Source organism: Pseudochaenichthys georgianus, chromosome 3 (assembly GCF_902827115.2).
Source record: "Pseudochaenichthys georgianus chromosome 3, fPseGeo1.2, whole genome shotgun sequence".
Taxonomy (NCBI): domain Eukaryota; kingdom Metazoa; phylum Chordata; class Actinopteri; order Perciformes; family Channichthyidae; genus Pseudochaenichthys; species Pseudochaenichthys georgianus.
Genome location: NC_047505.1, coordinates 3,892,275 through 3,912,912, shown reverse-complemented (window position 1 = coordinate 3,912,912; position 20,638 = coordinate 3,892,275). Strand labels below are relative to the sequence as shown.

The following is a 20,638-nucleotide window of genomic DNA, read 5'->3' as shown; positions in this document are numbered from 1 at the left end:
TGCACTTGGCCCAAGCTCATGGTGCTCTGTGCTTCTGTCAGCTTCCATGTCAAATTGACTCTTGAACTCTTTCGACAGACGTGAAAGTTCTGGTGTGACCATGAAAAATCTTTGTCTGGCATTGGCATTGTTAGAGATGCCAATAATCCCAGAGCGAATCTTCATCAGCTTGTTCAGATGTTCGCATGCGTGGTCTGCCCCAACAGACACAAAGGGAATGACACTCTTGGTGACGGATATATTACCTGCGTGTAGTTCCTCCCAGGTCTGAGGGTGATTGATCCTCAAGTCATGCATGTCTGCGATGTATCTTGGCCAGAGTCTTTTGTACTTGATGCGATCCATGGAAAAAAACAGCTTGCTCAGTGCTTCTCCAGCCTGCAGATGGAGTTCAAGGTCAGCATTCCGAGTTGCTGCTACGAAGAACAGGATTGTTTCCACCCGATGTAGGTAGCTCATCATGGCCTTGAACATTGCATGCTGGGATTTTTGTTCCTCCCATTCTTGGAATGCTGTGATGACTTCAGCAGTGGCTTCCAGGAGGGTCCTGTTGACTTGCTTCACAGATTCAGCCTTGATGTCTTTACCCTCCGAGCAGGCAGCTTCTACTCCCTCTGTTGCCTTCAGGCACACATATTTCAGTTGTGGGTTGTCCTTGAAGAACTCCTCCAGAGCCATTTCATAGAGTGCTACATACGAGTAGATGTGGGCATGGAGAGCTCGCTTGTAGTGTGTGCATTTCAGGATTTGCCTTGTTGTGGCAGGACCATACACATCTGCTTCCATCCAGGCATCATCTATACCCGAGTTCTCCATGGAGGCACCAAGAGCTCTGAGGGCAGCCATGACGACATGCAGCTCACCCAGTCTGGGAACAACCATCTGTTTCAGGTCAGGTCTGGCATCTAGGAGCTGCACCACCTTCTCATAGAGGGCCATGTCAAAGGTAATGACTGTGGGGTGATCTTCCCCAACTGCCAACTTCCTCAGCTGATTTGCTTGCATGATTATAGTCAACAGAGTTGACCACTCGTGTGCCACCTCTGGCAATAGTGGCAAGGCTCCAACCTGTGTCAAGGAAAGGCTTTCAGACAACAGTGAGTTGTATCCTGCCCAGCCTGGAATATTGCTGGAAGTTTCTCCTGCTTTCATTCTGGATAATGCAGATGCAACAACCCATCCTAGATGTGTCAGCTGTTCTGACCTCTTGGCATGCTGCGGTGTTGGCTTGTCATAGTGAAGTATGTCTACATGGTAGGGAGTGACTGATAGACTTTGTGCATCACCTATGACGAGAGGCTCTGCAACAGGTTCTTTAGAAGGATCAATCTTCTGGTACACTGCAGTGATCGTCCCGTGGGTGGTTCCTTTCCCATCACGAGTGTCCTCGGCAAAGTCTGTGTTATCAGCTGCAAAAAATACAAAGGTCCCCTTCCTCAGGAATGGTGGTACATAGAGGCCTTGGTGCGCTCTGGTGTTTTCTACAACAGCATTGGCCAGAGCAGTTTCCATGAGAAGGGCACGACCATGTGAAACAGAGTAGCCATGAGCATTGAGCAGATTCATCAGCTTCTTGTTGCGTGTGTCATGGTGGATAGTCAGTGCCAGTCCCAAAACCTGTGGGTTCTCTCGTGCATGGGGTGACCTAAATGATGCTGATTCACTGCTTGGCTTGTACTTTACCTGTGCACTGGAACCCATACATGATATTCTGGCTCACCGTCAGTGTGGCTCGGTCAACAACTCTTGTCCTCTTTTCAGTTTCCAGCTTTTCAGCAGGCCCAACCATTATCCAATGGATCATGGTGTATAGTTCAGCTGGAACATCGGTAATGTCACTAGATACCTGTAAGACATTTCTCTCCTTGGTGAAGGTTGCAATGCTTTTCCTTATCACCTGTGCTGCTTTGTAGATTGTCTTCATGCTGTTCTCCTCCTTCTTCTTATCAGTTGTTGTCATAGTATTAACCATGTCCTCTTCACATGCATATGGGGAGTAGAGGATTGCTGGCTTCCTTCTGTCTTTTTGACGAACAGACTTCAGGTGTGGCAAAGCAGTGAGGATTCTTTCTTTCAGCCACTTTCTACTGAATGCAGGTAGATGAGTTTCCAATACTTCTGAACCAAGCATATTGATATATGTGGTTTCAATATCATCCATGCTAAGGTATGCTTGGTTTTGTGTTTCTACATCAATAAGGTTAATCAGCTCAAGCAGACTTGACTTTTGTAGGAAAGGTTCTTTGGCAGTTTTGCTAGTGCTAGGTTCTCGAAGAGCATGGAACACATTTTTTCTCGAGCAAACTTTGTGGTATTGGACATCAATCACATGTGCATCACCTGGTGAGATGCAGGTGTTCAACCTGGTCTTCACTGCAGTATTATGGGACATTTCCACAGCCTCTTTAAGATGTTTACCAGCATTCTCAGTCCTGACCTGGTACAGTTGTTGGCCATCGTCCTTTTGACAAAAGAAGCACTGTTCCTTATTCAGTGGACTTGTATAGGATCGTGTGAATGGCGATGAAAAACTAAATGTTGAGAGGTCTGGATCATCAATTTCTGTGCTTCCTCTTTTCTGTCAATGCTTTTTGGCAGTGTAGTGTCCTCTAGTTAGAGCGTGTGCATTGCGGTCTCTTGCACGTTGTATTTGGTCGTTGTTAGTTGCATTTGAGTGACAGGAGCGATGCCAGACTGCCTGCTCTGTGCACAATGTTTCTAGTGTGCAGTTTTGCAGTCGCCTTTGGACTTGGACGTAGTCCCCATCATTCAAACTGGCCCTCTCTTGAACTGCCTGCAGTACGAGTTAGGGGTGTAACGGTTCACAGAAGTCACGGTTCGGTTCGTACCTCGGTTTGGGGGTCACGGTTCGGTACGGTTCGGTACAACAAGAAAAAGCAAAAAAAAGTCCCAAATCCGTAATTCCAGGTTTGTTGTTATTTATTTTTGAACAGTAGTGCAAGTTTCAGTTTCAAAATAAGGAACTCTGACATTTTGAACAATTAACTGTATTAAACAGTTCAAAACAAACCACAAACAGTACCACACACACTCAGATGGCCATATTATCTATAATGGCTGATGTCAAACTAAAAGGTTTCATCAAGCTGTAAAACTAAAAAGAATGTCTTGAAAATATTACATCATAAATAATAAGAAAGTGTTTCCAGAGCGCAAAGTCGTTGAAAAACATTATGCCAAAAGCTTCCGTTATTTATTTTGGTTTCACGGCTTTCATGTCTATTGGCTTCTTAAAAACAGCGGGGATCAGCTGTTGAACAGCTGTTGTCTTTTGCCGGGCTCCGGTGATTGGCAAATCTGGGTGATGCCTTCTGATATGATTTAGCATGTTTGGCGTGTGTTACCATTAGCCTACCGCACCGCTGTCGAACAACGCCGACACACCGTCCTCGTCCGATCCCCCACTCGCACACTTCATCGTTATTGTAGTCCACAGGGAACCCGAAATGTTCCCACACAGCTGATTTAAAAGAAGCAGGTGGGTTCTAGCTCCTGTGTGTTATCTGAAATCGCCATACTAACTTTTCTTCTTCTTGTATTTAGTTCGTTTTGTTGTTGTGTTTCTTCTTGTTCTTCATTTGTTGTTTAAGGGCAGCTGGCAAACAGCTTTTAGGCGCAATACCGCCCCCTGGATTATAAATAGTGTAGTGGATGCTGCCCTGAAGGACAGACTTTTTTCCCACTCGTAAAAAAAAGGCGTATTCGCCGTGTGACTGCATGTGCCGAACCGTGACGTCCGAACCGTGACGTCCGAACCGTGACGGTACGGGACGAATACGGATACCGTTACACCCCTAGTACGAGTCCATAGGACTCTAATTTAGGATGTTGCACCAGGACTCTTTTCTTGTCATCATCAGACTGGCAGATAATGCACTGCTTCCAGCTAACGGACTCCTCGGCTTGACATGATGCTTCTCTACCTTGTGACTCTCCACTCATGCTTAGAAACTGCAAAGACAGAAAATATTGTCAAGCTAGTTGACAGGCTAAATTGATACATGATTAATACGCTACTCATTCAAACAATAGTCATGAATGACACACTATAATTCATGTTAGCTAGCTTAGTTACAGTAGCAATACTTACATGTGCAAGTATGTTGCTGAAATCTAGCCAATTACATGCCGATGTGGTCCACAACAAATATCAGGAGAACATCAGCAATCTGAGGAACAATAACACATATTCATCACATGATACAACACACACACACACACACACACACACACACACACACACACACACACACACACACACACACACACACACACACACACACACACACACACACACACACACACACACACACACATTATACTGTAGATACAGTAGTCCTAATGTTAGCTAGCTTAGTTAGTTAGCTAGCTAGCTAGTGTTAGCTAACTATAAAGTAGGCTAATTGGATGATAACACATCTCTCAAACAACAGTCATGACACAAACTATACAGTATTGTTAGCTAGCATATTTAGTTAGCTAACTAGTATTGGCAAACTACTGTATTTTAATTTGATGATACAAGATGATAACATCATGACATCATGAATTACACAATAGTAATGTTAGCTAGCTTAAATGAAATTGGACATAAAACCTGTTGAACTTTTCTGAGGTAAAAATGAAGATAATACTTACTGTACATGTATCAAATGATGTGTAAAATAACCTTGAAGGATGACACTTCTCATATAGTAGGCTATTTGTGGTCCACAACAAATATCAGAAGAATATCAGAAGTCTGAAGAACAGGGCCGTTGCCATAGGAGACGAACAACTGTGGTCGCACAGGGCCTTGCATAAGATTATAAAATGTTTTGCCTGAATTGAATTTATAGATATTTTTATATTTATCGATATAAGATAATGGTCTATTATAGAGTATTTTATGAAAAATAATCAATTCAATTTGTTTTTGTATACTTAAAAAAACTTAGCACAGGTCATTTTCGACCGACTCATGCATCAAAGGGTTAATGTTTGTCAAGTCCTTCAGGTTTTTGGCCTGTTCCAGTGATTTAGCCTGACTTGATAGGCTAGAGGGCAACAGAGGACGCTTTGGACAACTCGAATTTGTTCTTTTTGTCTTTATTTATCAAGACAGCTCCAAGAATTGATCAGGTTGAAAACCTTCAAAACACAAAGGACCAACAAAAGTTAGCTCACATGCTACACAAATTACAACATTTTGCAGGTCTCACTGCATTCTCAATAATAACAATACCACAAACTATGTTTTAATTAAAAAGGATAAATTGTTACTTTAAAACCACATCATTAACTTAAATGAATTAATAAGAGTGTTTATCTCCACTTGGAAACAAGCACCAGAGAAAACCTCATCTGAACACCTGCGCTGTCTAAATTACACAGAAAACAAACTGAGCACAGGCAGACCGCGCTGCGTAAAAAAAACAGCTGATTGCGCAACAGCACTCTCGCAAAGTGCGACAACAGATCAACTACATAAACACAATAAACATACCAACGGCGTCTCCGGAGCCTCGCACACTGTCGCCTGGTTCTCTCTCCGTGGCTTTGAGAACAAGAGACCGGCCATCACAAACTACACCCCTTTTGTAGCCGTGTTGCCGGAAGCAGAATTCATATTTTTCCTACAGCTCGCTTCTGAAAAGTAGCCCACGCTATCAAAAATAAACAAATACCCTCTCCTGGTATTGAACAATACTATAATAATAATAATAATAATAATAATAATAATCTAAATGAAAACACATAATTATTTATTAGTCAGTTTTTCACAGATATTATATATTGACCTATTGACTTTCGTCTCGACACCTCCCACTTGAGCTCCTGGTTTCTAACCCAAGGAGCTCACACCACTCTTCACCTTCAAATCACGCCTGTTCTTCCACAGGAAGTAAGATGACAGGGCGCCTGACATCTCTATGAAGAATAGTGGCAGGGATCCTGCTTGGATGTCCCTTGTACCCTCCACAGACTTTATTCTTCATAACTGAGACTGGGAAGCCGGGAGAGGTTCTCACATTTACATCCCTTACGATGCCTTCTCCATCAGTATTTACACTTACCACTCTGGCCAGTTTGTAATGTCCTCTCAGGGCATTTTGGTCAGCCAGCCACACCACATCTCCCACTGCTACATCTCCATTCCTTGTGTGCCATATTACTTCCAACTTTGATTCTGCCCTAGGCTGGTCCTTAATCTCCAGCCACTTCCTTGCAGCTCTCCACACCCAGGCTATGACACCGACACGTTTTTGAAGGCTGCAGAATCTTTTCACCTCCATAGGATCCTTCACTGTCTTTCCTGTGAGATTTCTGGTAGGAGTCTGCTTGGCTCTAGGTTTCTCCCATTGGCTCTTCCTGTTTCTGTTTCCTTGTGGGTCTTCTAGGCCATCTCTTTGCTTTATTTCGGCTTGAGCTCTTGTTATGGCTGCTGAGAATGCCTTCCTCTGGAGCTTGTCCACACTCTCTCTGGCTTGTGCTGCCACCTCTCCAGCTGATCTTATTGGCCAATCCTCCACTCTGTACCCAATTCCCAGGGCTCTGTTGTCCTCCTCTCTGGTCTGATTTGGGAGGATGAGAGTTTTACTTACAGCTGTTGCTTTTTCTCCTCCCAGGAGCGCTGCTGCAGTTTCTTGCCTCCCACTTTGACCAGACCGGACCCCTGGTTTGAGGCATAAGCCACCAGCTCTTTCCACCATTTTGTGCTCTTGGGCTTTATCTACAGCTTGCCCCTCAGGCTCCTGCTTCAGCTGTTTTCCTGTCCTCAGGACTGTGCCCTCCACAGCACATTTGTTGTTGGGGAGAGAAGTGGGGTCTTCAGTCCAGAGATATTTTGCATCCCAGTGTGGTGATGCAATATGAGAATCCTGCCTGACGTAGGTTAGGCCTGCCTTTATGATATCCAGCTCTCTCTCCTCCGCCAGGGTCATCTCTTTCCCTCCTGGTTGGCAATTTCCACACCGACATCCTCCACACTTAGGCTCACAGGCTGCTCCAATGCTGTCCCCCCTCCACCATTCCAGGAACTCACGATTAGTTGTAGCTGTGACCTTTACTTCAGTCATATCTTCCTTCTGCAACTGTGCTGGTTTGTCTTTTGGAAGCTTTCTCTCCTCATACCTGACTGCAGTTGTTCTCATGGAGCGAGCAAAGTGTGTGTTGGACCTGTGTGCCGCCACCTCCATCTCCTCAAACAGTTCTGGGTGTGCACCGCCTACTGTTTTTCCCAGTGGACTTTCCCACAAACCAAGGTCTCCAACCACCTTCACTCTTTGTGGAGCAAGTCTTCCTTCCCTGTGGCTTATGAGGAGCTCAACTTCTTCTGGCCTCTTTAATTCTTCAGGCTTGACCTCTGGGAAGAACTTCTGCAGTTTTTCAGGACTGATGACTTTATGCACTTTGGCGATCTCCTCTAGGCCATAGCAGACAAGTCCATGTGCCTTCTCTGTCCCTTTAGGAGTCTTGACTTCTTCTGGCCTGTTTAATTTGTCGGGCTTGACCTCTGGGAAGAACCTCTGCAGTTTCTTCGCTGCAATCCTGCGTGCGGTAACAAATTCAACTTGCCTCATCTCAAGTCTATTTCTTATTGCTTTGAGGTCCTTGACTCTGCCAGCTAGATCTGATTTCGCCATCATGGGTATCCAGCACTCCCAAGCCTGTCATCACTCTGGTGGCCTCCTTCATCTGCTTCTCTAGAATGGTCAGGAGCACCCCATAGCCTTCCAGGTAGGTTCCTTGCACAGGCACATTCCCAACTTGTTCACTGGCTTCTTCTGCTTCCTCAATTGCAGTGATGAGCTCATACTGGCCATATCTGGACCACAGGTTATCTTGAATAAGGCCTCTCACCTCTTCCATTCTGGCTTCAGCCTCCTCTGCAGTCCTTTCACCGTCGGCCTCTTCCCGCTTTGCAAGAGCTTCTTCTTCCTTTCCTTCGGCCTTTTGAGCGTCTGCCTGTAACCCAGCCATGCAGTCATCATTTGCTTCAAGAACCTTTCTTAATCCCTCTTTCAGCTTGGTGAATTCCTCCCTTAGCTCTGCTTCGACCATTCTACCTGCTTCTCTGTTGAGGTAGTTGGCCTGCCTGGTGAAGTTGCTTTTTGCATTTGTTCTTGCTTTCTTGAGCTCTTTAACCGTCTTCCCCAGGATTTCTTCCGCCATTTTGAGCTAATGGAAATCCACGGTTCCCCTTCTCTGCGTCAACAGCTTTCTCTGGACGTCTGAAGCCTTTTATCCTCTGGCCCAGGCTGCTCCGCTTGGTTTTCAACTGTGGTTTTCAACTGTCAAGTCCTTCAGGTTTTTGGCCTGTTCCAGTGATTTAGCCTGACTTGATAGGCTAGAGGGCAACAGAGGACGCTTTGGACAACTTGAATTTGTTCTTTTTGTCTTTATTTATCAAGACAGCTCCAAGAATTGATCAGGTTGAAAACCTTCAAAACACAAAGGACCAACAAAAGTTAGCTCACATGCTACACAAATTACAACATTTTGCAGGTCTCACTGCATTCTCAATAATAACAATACCACAAACTATGTTTTAATTAAAAAGGATAAATTGTTACTTTAAAACCACATCATTAACTTAAATGAATTAATAAGAGTGTTTATCTCCACTTGGAAACAAGCACCAGAGAAAACCTCATCTGAACACCTGCGCTGTCTAAATTACACAGAAAACAAACTGAGCACAGGCAGACCGCGCTGCGTAAAAAAAACAGCTGATTGCGCAACAGCACTCTCGCAAAGTGCGACAACAGATCAACTACATAAACACAATAAACATACCAACGGCGTCTCCGGAGCCTCGCACACTGTCGCCTGGTTCTCTCTCCGTGGCTTTGAGAACAAGAGACCGGCCATCACAAACTACACCCCTTTTGTAGCCGTGTTGCCGGAAGCGGCATTCATATTGTTCCTACAGCTCGCTTCTGAAAAGTAGCCCACGCTATCAAAAATAAACAAATACCCTCTCCTGGTATTGAACAATACTATAATAATAATAATAATCTAAATGAAAACACATAATTATTTATTAGTCCGTTTTTCACAGATATTATATATTGACCTATTGACTTTCGTCTCGACAATGTTGTAAAATGTGATACCTTTGTAACTACCACCATTGGGTTCCTTGACCCTGAAAATGTAGGTTTAGAAGTTAAAATGAATGTTCCAGATTATTTAGAAGCCGAGATATTACAAAACCTACATTTTACGGCGGCCATTTTGGAAATTCCAATATGGCCGCCATATAGACATCTGGGCAAATGGAAACATGGATTTTCTGAATCCTTATACAATACCCTTTCCAAAAATTTATAGTTTAGCAAATCCCCACAAAAATCCCACGAAAGTTAAAATCAAGTTATAATGAACCTGACTAAAATATGCAATTAATTTAATATTAGGGTTGGGTATCGTTTGAATTTCCACGATTCTCATTCCGATTCCGATTCTACTTTTCGATTCCGGTTCTTAACGGTTCTCAATTCCGATTCTTTGAGGGGCAGGGTAAAAAAATGATACATGCTTCTTCCACCAAAAAAATTACATTTATTCGAGAAACTTTTACACAGGTTAGTTTACAGTAATATTCACATTAATCAGTCTGTTGATATTCACTGCTATGTAACTGTAACCTGAGAACCACTGAAGCTACAACAGTGCAACTTTTAAAGGAAACCCCCCCCCCCCCATTTAAAAACAGTTCTTGTTGAGAAAAACAAGCATATCTGCCTTCTCAGGCATACCGGGAAGAAATGTTTGAACATTTTAAAGTAAAATGCTTCAATCTGTTTGTGAATTGTGATCAAAACGTTTGAGACCCACTGAGATAACTTAGACTAAAGTGAACTATCTAAACACTCCAGTCCTTTACCTCACTGAGCTGAAGTTATCAGCCTCAGTCTGACTGGAGAGGACTCTCCCTCCACATCATTGTAGAAACATCTTCTTCTTCCGTTAGAGCAGCTAGCACCAGATGCTAATAACAACAGCGCGTACCGGTGCACCCTCCCTCTCTCCCTCGCTCGCTCCCACGCTCACTCGCACTTTGGCTGTGAGCTGCGGGCGCCAGATAAGCCAACATCCCCCATTTTCATCACTTACAGCGCCCATCGTACAGGGCGAATGAAAAGTGTAACCGGGATGAAAAGAGTGTTAGATTTACTTAATTATGAATGTTGTTACATCAAGGCCGAACATTAGGATGAGCACCAACGGTCAAAACATTTTTTTTTCTCCCAGAGCTGTCATTGCAGCGCCTCCACAGTGCATTGTGCATTGGCTTTATAGTTTATTAAATCAGATATAGTTTATGGATGCTGCATTACAAGGCATTGCATGAGTAAGAAATATAATAAAAACAAAGAAATATAGTAAATATAAAACATATCAACAGTAGAAAATATGTGCTGTATTTATAGAGCATCTATTGAATACACAGTGTAAAATATACAGAGTGAGTTAGACTACGTTGTAATAGACCAACTTACTATTAAAGGTCACCTATCATGCTATTTTTAGGCAATAGCATGGGTCTCAGATATATACACATTTATAAAAAAACATGTCTATGAAGTGTTTTGCTCAAAATACCAAACAGATCACCCATTCTAGCCATGCCTCATATCCCTCTGTTTCACTTCCTGTTTCAAAAGTGCTGATTTTATGTATAAAGCTTTTTTTTTAAAAGAGAGAGAGTCCTTTAGCTCACTGAGTCTCTCAGTCTGACAGGAGAGGACTCTCCTCCACTTTGTTGTTGAAAAAACTCCTTATATCCGTTAACGTAGCTCGCTAGCACCAGAAGCTAACAAGAACAATCTCCGGTACCGGTGCGCTCTCTCTCTCTCTCTCGCTCGCACATGCACACAAAATGGCTCGTTCTACACACACACAGAGCCGAGCTTTAATGAAACACAGAGACCCAGACGTAATAGTACTGTACTGTATCATATTATTTTCAATCAATCATTTTTCAAAATATGATTTTTTATTTAATAACCATTTTTCCCCCTGGTTTATTGCGCCCCCCCTGTCATGCCTCTGCGCCCCCCTGGGGGGGGGCGCGCCCCCCACTTTGAGAGCCACTGGCCTAGAGGGCCCTGACGGCTTGCTACTGCCAGGGACACATATTTACATACAAAAGTGCATTTTGCATGATAGGTCCCCTTTAAAACAAAATATATGAACATAGCATACATTATACAATATACAATCATGCAAGCTGCTCTTTTTTGTATTAATAACAAAATGCAATGAGGTATTTGAATACAATGTGTTCCCGTTGTATGTTGTCTGTTAAAAAACGAAATGATAGGTACAGTAGGGGAGTGCTCTGCCAGCCAGAGGAGGTGTGCTCCAGGCTAAACATTTAACCAATCAACAGCCAAATGAGTTGTCCCTCACACCCTATCAGCTGTTGAATGGAAATGTGTTCCTACTCAGACCCATCAGAAAGCCAACAGGGATGTGTAAGAGGATATGTCCACGTGGAGTTCACTAGAGAGTTGTCCCCCTCCGTCTCACCCCGCCCTCCAGAAGCGGTGGCTGTGAACAGTTGCTTTTTTTAAGTGGGAGAGTCTCACTTCAGGATAACAAGCAGGCTGTATTTGATACACTCTGCAGTGCTCTGACTGCTGGACACATGTTCTGTGTCTTCTGTCCACAAACAGTGAGAGGACGGGTTCCCTGACGGATGTGTTCTGTGCAAGCAAACATGCCGGACACTTCAGACTGATTCCAAAACGTACCAGGAACTCCACGTTCTCTCCCTTTGCTCGTTTCTCTCAGCACATGCATGGAGACATAACAGTGGGAAGGATCACAGAGTGCATGTCCACCCAGGCCCCTCAGGATGTCCCACAGTGCATGTGCTGCTGCTGTTCTCCATGGACACTGCTTTGTTTGCCTTGCTGCCACTTCATTGTTATGTTGTAGTGTGCCCTTTGCAGCTGTCTGTCATCCTCACGCAGGTCATGTGACCATCAAGGTTTCTGAGCAAAAATCATGCCTCACAAACGTCAGAGCAGTTTGGTGAAGCTGAACTTTTTAAAATGAAGAAAGGGATTGGAGGTGATGTTCATACTGTTACAGTGTGAGCTATATGCTTGTTACAGGGACAGTCGTGACTCTTGTCAAACATTACTTTCCCATTTAAGGAAAAATAGATCATTTAGTTCCTCAAAGATTATTGTATCTCGTTGATGAATAAGTACGGGTTCCTCAATTGGTGGACACAGGAAGTCAATAGAGAAGGTCTTGCAGTGAGGCCGTACAGAGTGACTGGGACGTGAATGCAAGCCAAGCTCAGGCGAGTTCTCCTGCGCGCTGTAAGAGCTGTGTTCCAGCTGGAAACACACAGAGGCAGCATTCAGGCTCACCTGGACGTTATGCCAAGTGCATGAGCCAGCTCCCTCAGGACTCTTCACAGTTTACACAGAGCTGGCAAACACTGTCTGGCTGCTGCCCATGAACATGCACATTCAAAGATAATTGTGTTACGTGAGCACACACACTGTTCACAAAACAACACACACACAGTAACTATTGAGCTTCTATAAACCCTGAGCTCAGGCTGGCGTAGAATTGTACGTTTGAATGGAAACACAGCAGCACACTAAGGTAGTTTGGATACAAGCTGCACACATACTGTATGTACTCATGTATGTTAGCAGGTACTATGTATCTATCACAGTGCAGCATTCAGTATACATACAGTGTTCCCCTGAGGCTGGCGAGCATGTTCTTAGTGTGTAGGTATTTGGTCTGAACCAACACATTGATCAAATGAATACCTGGTGCTGAATACAAGTCTAAATATCACCAGATAGATTACAATTCATCCAGTGGAGAACTTTAAGTTTGTACTAAACTCCATGAGAGTCAAACCAGTAGTTGTTCCAGTATTTTACCCTTAATAAAATCAATCACTTCGCCATGCCTAGAACCACCACGCTAGCTAGTAGGGTGTCATGTTGCCTCCACGTCGATCACCATGATTTCTAATAACATGATTCTGAATCATTGGAATAAGTCCGACATGTAGCCCCCGCATCGACAGCCTCATTGGAGCGCTGCAGTGAAGACCCTCTGTATGATGTGAGCGACACACAGCAATCTGTCAGTGCGTGGTTACACCGAGGTGTTGGTGGTCCAGTGTTCTCCAGTCAGTGCAACACGTGTAGCTTTTGTCAGTTCCTCCGCTTTTCTTTGCCTTTTCACTCCCATGCAATTCATGGCAAACATCCATGCTGGAAAGATGGGAGGAATGGGTTAAGGCAGGGCTATTCAATTACACATTCAATTGGGCCAGATTTTATAACTACAAAATTCAGCTGGGCCAGACATTCAGCGGCCTGTAAAAAGCGGGTAATGACACATTTTAAACCAACACATATTACTGCGATGAAAAACATGCCATTTGTATTCATTGTTCATCTAACAAAGGCACGTCAAAAAGTGCATAAAAACACAATAAATTAGCATTAATTTAACAGAATCTGAGGCATCTCAAAGTGCATAAAAAAGTGCACAGTTGTAGCATTACATTTGTTCGCTTTAGAAGTAAAATATTCAGATTTTTTTTTTTGACCCAGACACATTACAAAGTGCATTTAAATACAAAAATAACTGTCAAACCCTTCAGTGCACAAACCCATAACAAGGGATAAGGGTAACTAACATGAATGAATACTACACTACACGTCTACTATAGTAAACTAGGTGCACTATCACCTCATGTGTGATTTGTCATCGCTGACTTTCTCAATGGGAGAAGTGACATTTTTAGTTTTGAACAAGAGCAGTTATTTTTGGCTCATAGGATGTCAATGCAATCCTAAGACATTGGTGAAGAGTGCTGTCAGTCAGGGAGCAGCGAGTGCTACTTTTGATTGAGTTCATGTGTGAAAAGCTTGACTCACATTTGTATGTTGATCCAAACATACTGAGCACACAGATCGCTACTTTCTGAATGAAAGGAACTGCTGTTTTTTGACGTCACTCCAACACTTCGCTGGCCCGTTAGTGCGCTGCGCTTGGGGCATCCGGTTACGGATGAATGCATGTCAATAAGTTTCAGTGTACATTTCCCCTCGTCGATGGAGGGGACCACTTCCTTTGCTCTGGTGGATACGCCCCCCTCTATTGCAACAGTGAAGGGGTCTCTGACAAAGCCCATCACCTCTGTGGGCAGAGCAAGTCCATCAAATTGACCAAAGTTCTCTTTCAACCTCGCAATGAAATCTGTCATCACATCCGTGATTTGTGCCGGGGATGTGATGGGGATGTACAAACAGATGTGATGTGTTTGCGGAGCGTCGGAAAATGCAGTATCTGAGCCGTACTCAAGTCGGTCGCGAAAAGGTCCAGCTTGACTTGGGCAATGACTCGCGCATCTGCTCCACAAGATCAATGACCGTTTTGTCTTTGTTTACACTTCAGAGTTCAGAGAGACATGTTTTAGAGTTGCTATCATAGGACCACCGTTACTAGCACCACTAGATGCACTTTCAAAAAACGTGCTGCGTTGTGGTTTGGTGGTTTCTAAGCAACGCGGAGTGTTGCGTTCATGGTCTGTACTAGTGTAGGAATTTGGCCACGGGAGGCTGGGCCACTCGGGAGTTGGTTCTGGGCCGCATCTGGCCCGCGGGCCGCCATTTGAATAGGCCTGGGTTAAGGTGTCCAGATGAATCGTGCGTTGATGCGTTGATGCGTTGACATGCCTACTTTTTTATATATATCGCCCCTTCAGCTGCTCCTCATCAGAGGGTTGTATTTCTGTGTGTGATTGTTGTTTATCTTTTAGATTCATGCCAAAATCACATATCCATGACAACACCCTGTTGATGCGTGAACAGCACGGCACAGATGATGATCAGCTGCTGGGGTGATTATGTAATACTCCCTCAGTCCCATCTGCTCTCTGAAGCAGCTGTTCAAAGCCAGTTCAACATGATAATGACAGCTCAGCAAACAGGAAGCTCCTCACAGATCTGCAGCCAGAGACAGACCGGCAAGCATCCTCACTCATTATTGACTAATAGTAATGATATCATCTTTTTTTACTGTATACACTTTGGCCCAATCCCAAACCACGCCCTACACCCTACCCCTACACACTCCCCCTCCGTGACGGAGTGACACACGAGGCTCCTCCTGTCAGATGGAGGGAGTAAACACAGCAGCAAGCTTTGGAAATGCCGTAACTGTATGTAACAACGGTTTCAAATCAGCATCTCTTAGACAAAAAGTTTAAATGAATAACTCAAATAAAACTCCAAACATCTTTCATTGTGTTTCAAAGCTCTTTTAGTTTTAAACCTGATGTTTATAAGCTTCTTAGTTTTTGCAACGGTCTGTAAATATACACAACTTTATAATAAAATGCACACATTTACCTTTTCCTAGACTGAACACAGGTTTGATCCTAAGTTAAAACATATGAGGTTATCATGAGGTTGTTAACATCGCAGTTTATCTGTGGATGTTTGCTGGAACTACTTGTAAACAGCGTGTTTCCTGACGGACACACACAGCGTGACTCCGGTCAGGTAGAGACCGGTCTCAAGTCAGCACCGCTGCAGACTCGCTGTTTGAGGGCTTGATAGCCCACTCCCCCTCCACACCGCTCCACACTCGTTGCTTTGGAACAGCCCTCAATATGGCGGACCCTCCGCGTGAACGCGCAAAGGGAGGGGTAGGGTGTAGGGGGCGGTTTGGGATTGGGCCATACTGTGTTCCTTTAGTGTTTACTTCCTGTCTGTCTTCTTCTACTGTTCCTGTTAGTGTTTACCTCCTGTCTGTCTTCTTCTGTAGATTTCTCTGATGTCCAGCTCTCAGTCTTGTAACCTCTTTCTTCTCTTGTTCCTATTTTCTTTTCTTTTCTGGGGACCGTTTAGCCATCATGAATACAAAGTTTCCTGCTCTCCTCAAATATAAAAACTAATATTCCAAAAATATTACTTGGTGTTTTCTGAAGGAGAAACTAATGTTTGTTGTTCACAGCTGACATTTTAAGTAACAGACTTCTTTCTGCGGATTGATATGACTGCACATCAGTGGCGAGCCGTTAGCGCCCTCTAGGCCCTCTCTGAGGTATTCTAAAAAATAATATTTGAAAAGATTACAAACATTTTTTTTTTTAAATATGTTTTTTTAGTTATATTTTTCATTAGTTTTACCAAAATAACTTGATTTAATTGTGTTTAAAATAACATTTCCAGAGCGGGGGGGAGGGTGGCATTGGGGGGCGGGGGGTGTCATTGGGATATATATGTTTTAAATCCTCTGGAGCAGAGAGAGGATCTGTGGACTATTGTTATTGATTAGTGCATCAGTCTTTCTTAGGGTCAAAACCACTAAACTCTTAAAATGAAAATGTATTATGTTTATTTAATAAAAGAGCACATGTTCAATGTGAAAAGTGACAGTAGATATAGATTAGTTGTAGTTTGGTGCTATATATATATATATATATATATATAACAAAACAAAATTAATATATTTGTTTTTAAACACCTTGAATTTCAGGGGGGGCGCGGGGCTCAGCGCCCCTCCAAGACAATGGTAGGGGAAACACTGCCTAGTGACCACATGAAGGTGTAATGGTGCTGCGCTCTGACATATTCTTCCTCTCGCCTCCACATGCTGCAGGGATCTCATGAAGGATATCATGATAATACTGTGGACAGCAGATACTGCAGGAATCAATAACAATTCTACACACTACAATAAATAATTGTAACATTGCCCAATTGAATCCTTCCTCTGTTGCACAGATGCATTGTGGGTAAGAGCCCCTTCCTGTCAGAGCTGTCTTCAGGCTGTGGCTGTTTCTCAATCTCGAGGAAACTGGCTTCCAAGCCAATATTTCAAGGATGCTACGTCATCAAGTGCCGCCGATGGACTGTTCCAATCTCCAGCATACTTGAAATTCCACCGAGGCCGCGTCCTTGGTTTGGGGGAAATGTCCAAAAATGTGTTCCGTGAAAGTAAAGCAAGTTCATAATTAGATAGACGTCGTGAGGTATTTATTTTCGGTACAGTTTATGTTGAAACCGTTAGAGAGAGTGGCACACTTGTTAGCCTGTTCCATTCTTCTTCGTTTTCCGAAGCCGTGGCTTGGAAGCATACTTGCTTCGTTTCTGAAGGAAGTGACTTGGAAGTACGCGACTACCAAGCCAGCATCCTCGCGATTGAGAAACGGCTCGTGACTCTGGCTGTGTCTCACTTTGGTTATTTTTCATTTCCTCGCTCCTCGGTCTCACCGGAAGTTGATTTGTCTGCGCCATCTTGAGTAGCGTCCCAGTGGCCTTATTTCTGCCGGAGGAGCGAGAAACGAGGAGCGATAATGGAGGAGCCACCAAACCATCCTCCGGTGAAATCCTCAGACACTCGCCCCGCCCCCTTACTGTGTATTGCTCACTGATTGGACGATGCAGCGCATGCACTGATCTGATGCTTCTTGGCATGAGAGCAGTTTCCCAGCGGAGTGAAGAAAACACATGAACCTCACGGGAATCACTCCTCAGTTTATACCGTGTTTTGTTTCAATTCATGTATTTAGTTACAAATATGTGATATATCTGAACAACAACGTGGTCACAAATCATTTTATTCATTTATTGGAAACATTTTCATGATCGCTCTTTTCGTTTTACATTTTCATTTATTGTCATTTCCATCCAGTCAATAAGTGCTATTAAAATGTGAATGTGCTACATATCCACACAAACAAACAAAGTGTGCAATCCAATGAATGTTAATCTAACTGGGTTTTGATAGATAACATATCTCTTTTTCTTCTCTCAATTATTTTATTTATTTTGTGCACTCTAATCAATATTAATCAAACTATTGTTCGTTTATACATTTTAAAATGGCGTTTATCTTTTTTGAGAATGAGTTCTTATTTGATTTAGATGATACAAATGTTTGTGTCGGTAAATGTGTGTAAATAACGGGGACAGAGCTGCTGTCAGACGATCAGCTGTGCAGCGTCATCACAAACGGCTTCACGTGACGCTCCGGAGGAAAGGACGTCCCATTCTCTTAAAACTCATTTCCCTGCTTCTCGTGGTTTCCTTGCGTCTCTCCTTGCTTCCCTGGAGGGAGGGGCTAGTCGCAGGGAAACGACGCAAGTGAGGGATGCAAGGAATCCATTTAACCGAAGTGAGATGCAGCCTCTGTGGCCCCATTCCAAACTGCCCCCTGCTCCCTACCCCTACACACTACCCCTCCGTTTGCTTGTTCGCGTGGAGGGTCCGCCACATTAAGTGCTGTTCCAAACCAACGAGTGTGGAGGGGGAGTGGGTTATCAAGCCATCAAACAGCGAGCCTGCATCGGTGCTGATTTCACCTAATGCTCTACAAGAGATGCTGATTTGAAACCATTTACCTAAAGTTACGGCCTTTCCTGTTTCTGCCAGAGAGAGGGGAGTTGGTCCCAAAGCGTGCCGCTGTCCTGCCACCTGGAAGGAGGGAGCCTCACTTAGCTGCACGTGTGACTCCGACACGGAGTGGGAGTGGGTAGGGTGTGGTTTGGAATTGGGCCTACGTGTTACCGTGCTGCTGGTTGTAGGGAAGTCAGTGCACGGTGGCCGGGGTTCACCCGTGTGTGTGTGTGTGTGTGTGTGTGTGTGTGTGTGTGTGTGTGTGTGTGTGTGTGTGTGTGTGTGTGTGTACTGTATCTGCGTGCTTACATGATTTTCTGCAAACACACACCTCAGTCACAACTTGCAGAGAGTGATCATTTAGCAATATGTCTACTTAAGCTCTCTCATTGGCTGTCCAACAACATCATTACTGAGCCCAAACATTTCCTGAACAGCAAATATGAATTGTTTCCGATTGGAGGTGCAGAGTCCCACGAATGAATGAAGTTAGACTGAAGCACTCCTGTGTGCACCTGTCAATCATCAAATCAAACACAGAGCTAATGTTAGAGGGTCTTGAGCATGTTTCTCGTCAGTGATCGTGATGCTATTTCAAATGTCCGTTCTTGTCTTAAATATTTGACCTTGTTACAAATGGAGCTTCTGTGATTCAGCAGACATGTCGGACTCTAACTGAAAAGTGTTATCGTATCATATCAGTGAAAACAAATGTATATTGAATGAATGATCCTAATCTTAACCCAGTGTCAATGTATATCACATCCCCTCCTCAGCATGGGGATGAGCCACGACGACGACCACGCCACCTGCACCGGTCACTCCCACATCATGTCTGGGGAGTGGGTGAAGGGCAGGAACCCCAGCGACCTGTCCTGGTCCTCCTGCAGCAGAGACGACCTGGAGAACTTCCTCAGGTGAGACACAGCTACAGGCACCACTTACTGACCAGTGGGGAACATAAACACGTACGGTCACTCAGTTTAAGTTCATTATTTCAGATAAACATTAATAACGATACAATAATCCTTCAATGGTCAGATCGAGTCTGACATGTGACTTGCCTCACAGCCAGTTAACCATTCAGTGTGTCAACAACACTCACCAGTATCTCTATAGGAACTGAGGCCCCAGCCAGTTGCCTTCTGGTCAACTCCAGCTCACTTCTGATTGGATTGGATTTATTATTCTTGCTTTTTATAATTATGCAAACAGCATTTTTGAAGTTTAAAATAAATGCTGGAAAAGAATCCTTGGGCTCTGTGAAAACAAACAAAGAGCAGATATGTGTTGTCCAAATGTAATATATAGATATATTATATACTAAAAGTCTCTTTTCGATTCCGATGACAAAGGAAACCGTTCCCAGGTCAGCCTGTTGTAGCCTGTCCCTCTCTTGTGTCTTTAAGCAGGTCCAAAGCCAGCGCCTGCCTCCTGCACACGGACCCCCGGAGCCGCTACCAAGTGAGACTCCCCCCCAAGCTGCCGGGCATGCACTACAGCGTGGACGAGCAGTGCCAGATCCTGTTTGGAACCAACGCCACCTTCTGCAACGACATGGAGGTACAACACTCTGTTCGTATTCAGCTTCTATTAGATATGATCCCTGAAACACCACGAGCAGAGTACAAGTGCAGTGCTGCATGTCGGCATGGAGACAACAGGTTATAACACCAATGCAAACAATCATCAAAGATCTATCCATGGACATGTCAGTGGAGGAGCTGGAGAAGGACACATTGGTTCATGTAGGAATGCTGGGCTGGTGTTTCATTGGCTCTCTCTCTCTCTCTCGGTCAGGGTACTTGATGATTTAGTAAAGTCACATGTGATGTCCTGATGCTGTCATGCCCTTCCCACAGCCTTTCTCTATCTGCAGAGGTTTATATCAAACAGTAAAGATGTTCATTTCCATCTGCTCTCCGTTTCACATGGGGACTACGTACGTGCACGTGTATACACACATCTGCACACACGGGGCTCAGCAGTCGGCTATACTGCAGCAGGGACAGAAGGTGTGCGGAGTGGACCCTCCTTCTCTAAGTTCTGTATCTGAGATCAGCGTCATGTGTGGTGGGGAGTGCTCAGCTAACCTCCACACGTGATGGATACAGTGTGCAGAGTGTGTGCAGAGTGTGTACAGAGTGTGTGCAGAGTGTGTACAGAGTGTGTACAGAGTGTGTACAGAGTGTGTACAGAGTGTGTACAGAGTGTGTACAGAGTGTGTGCAG

The 20,638-nt window shown here is 44.1% G+C and overlaps 1 protein-coding gene across 1 annotated transcript in view; it reads left to right on the top strand.

Moving 5' to 3' along the window:
• adamts17 (ADAM metallopeptidase with thrombospondin type 1 motif, 17) overlaps positions 1-20,638 on the top strand; it is a 219,443-nt gene that overhangs the window by 136,408 nt on the left and 62,397 nt on the right. Inside the window, exons 9-10 of the mRNA XM_034079817.2 lie at positions 19,184-19,324; positions 19,820-19,970. Of these exons, the coding sequence (XP_033935708.1) occupies positions 19,184-19,324; positions 19,820-19,970 (292 nt within the window). The remainder of the gene's footprint in view (positions 1-19,183; positions 19,325-19,819; positions 19,971-20,638) is intronic.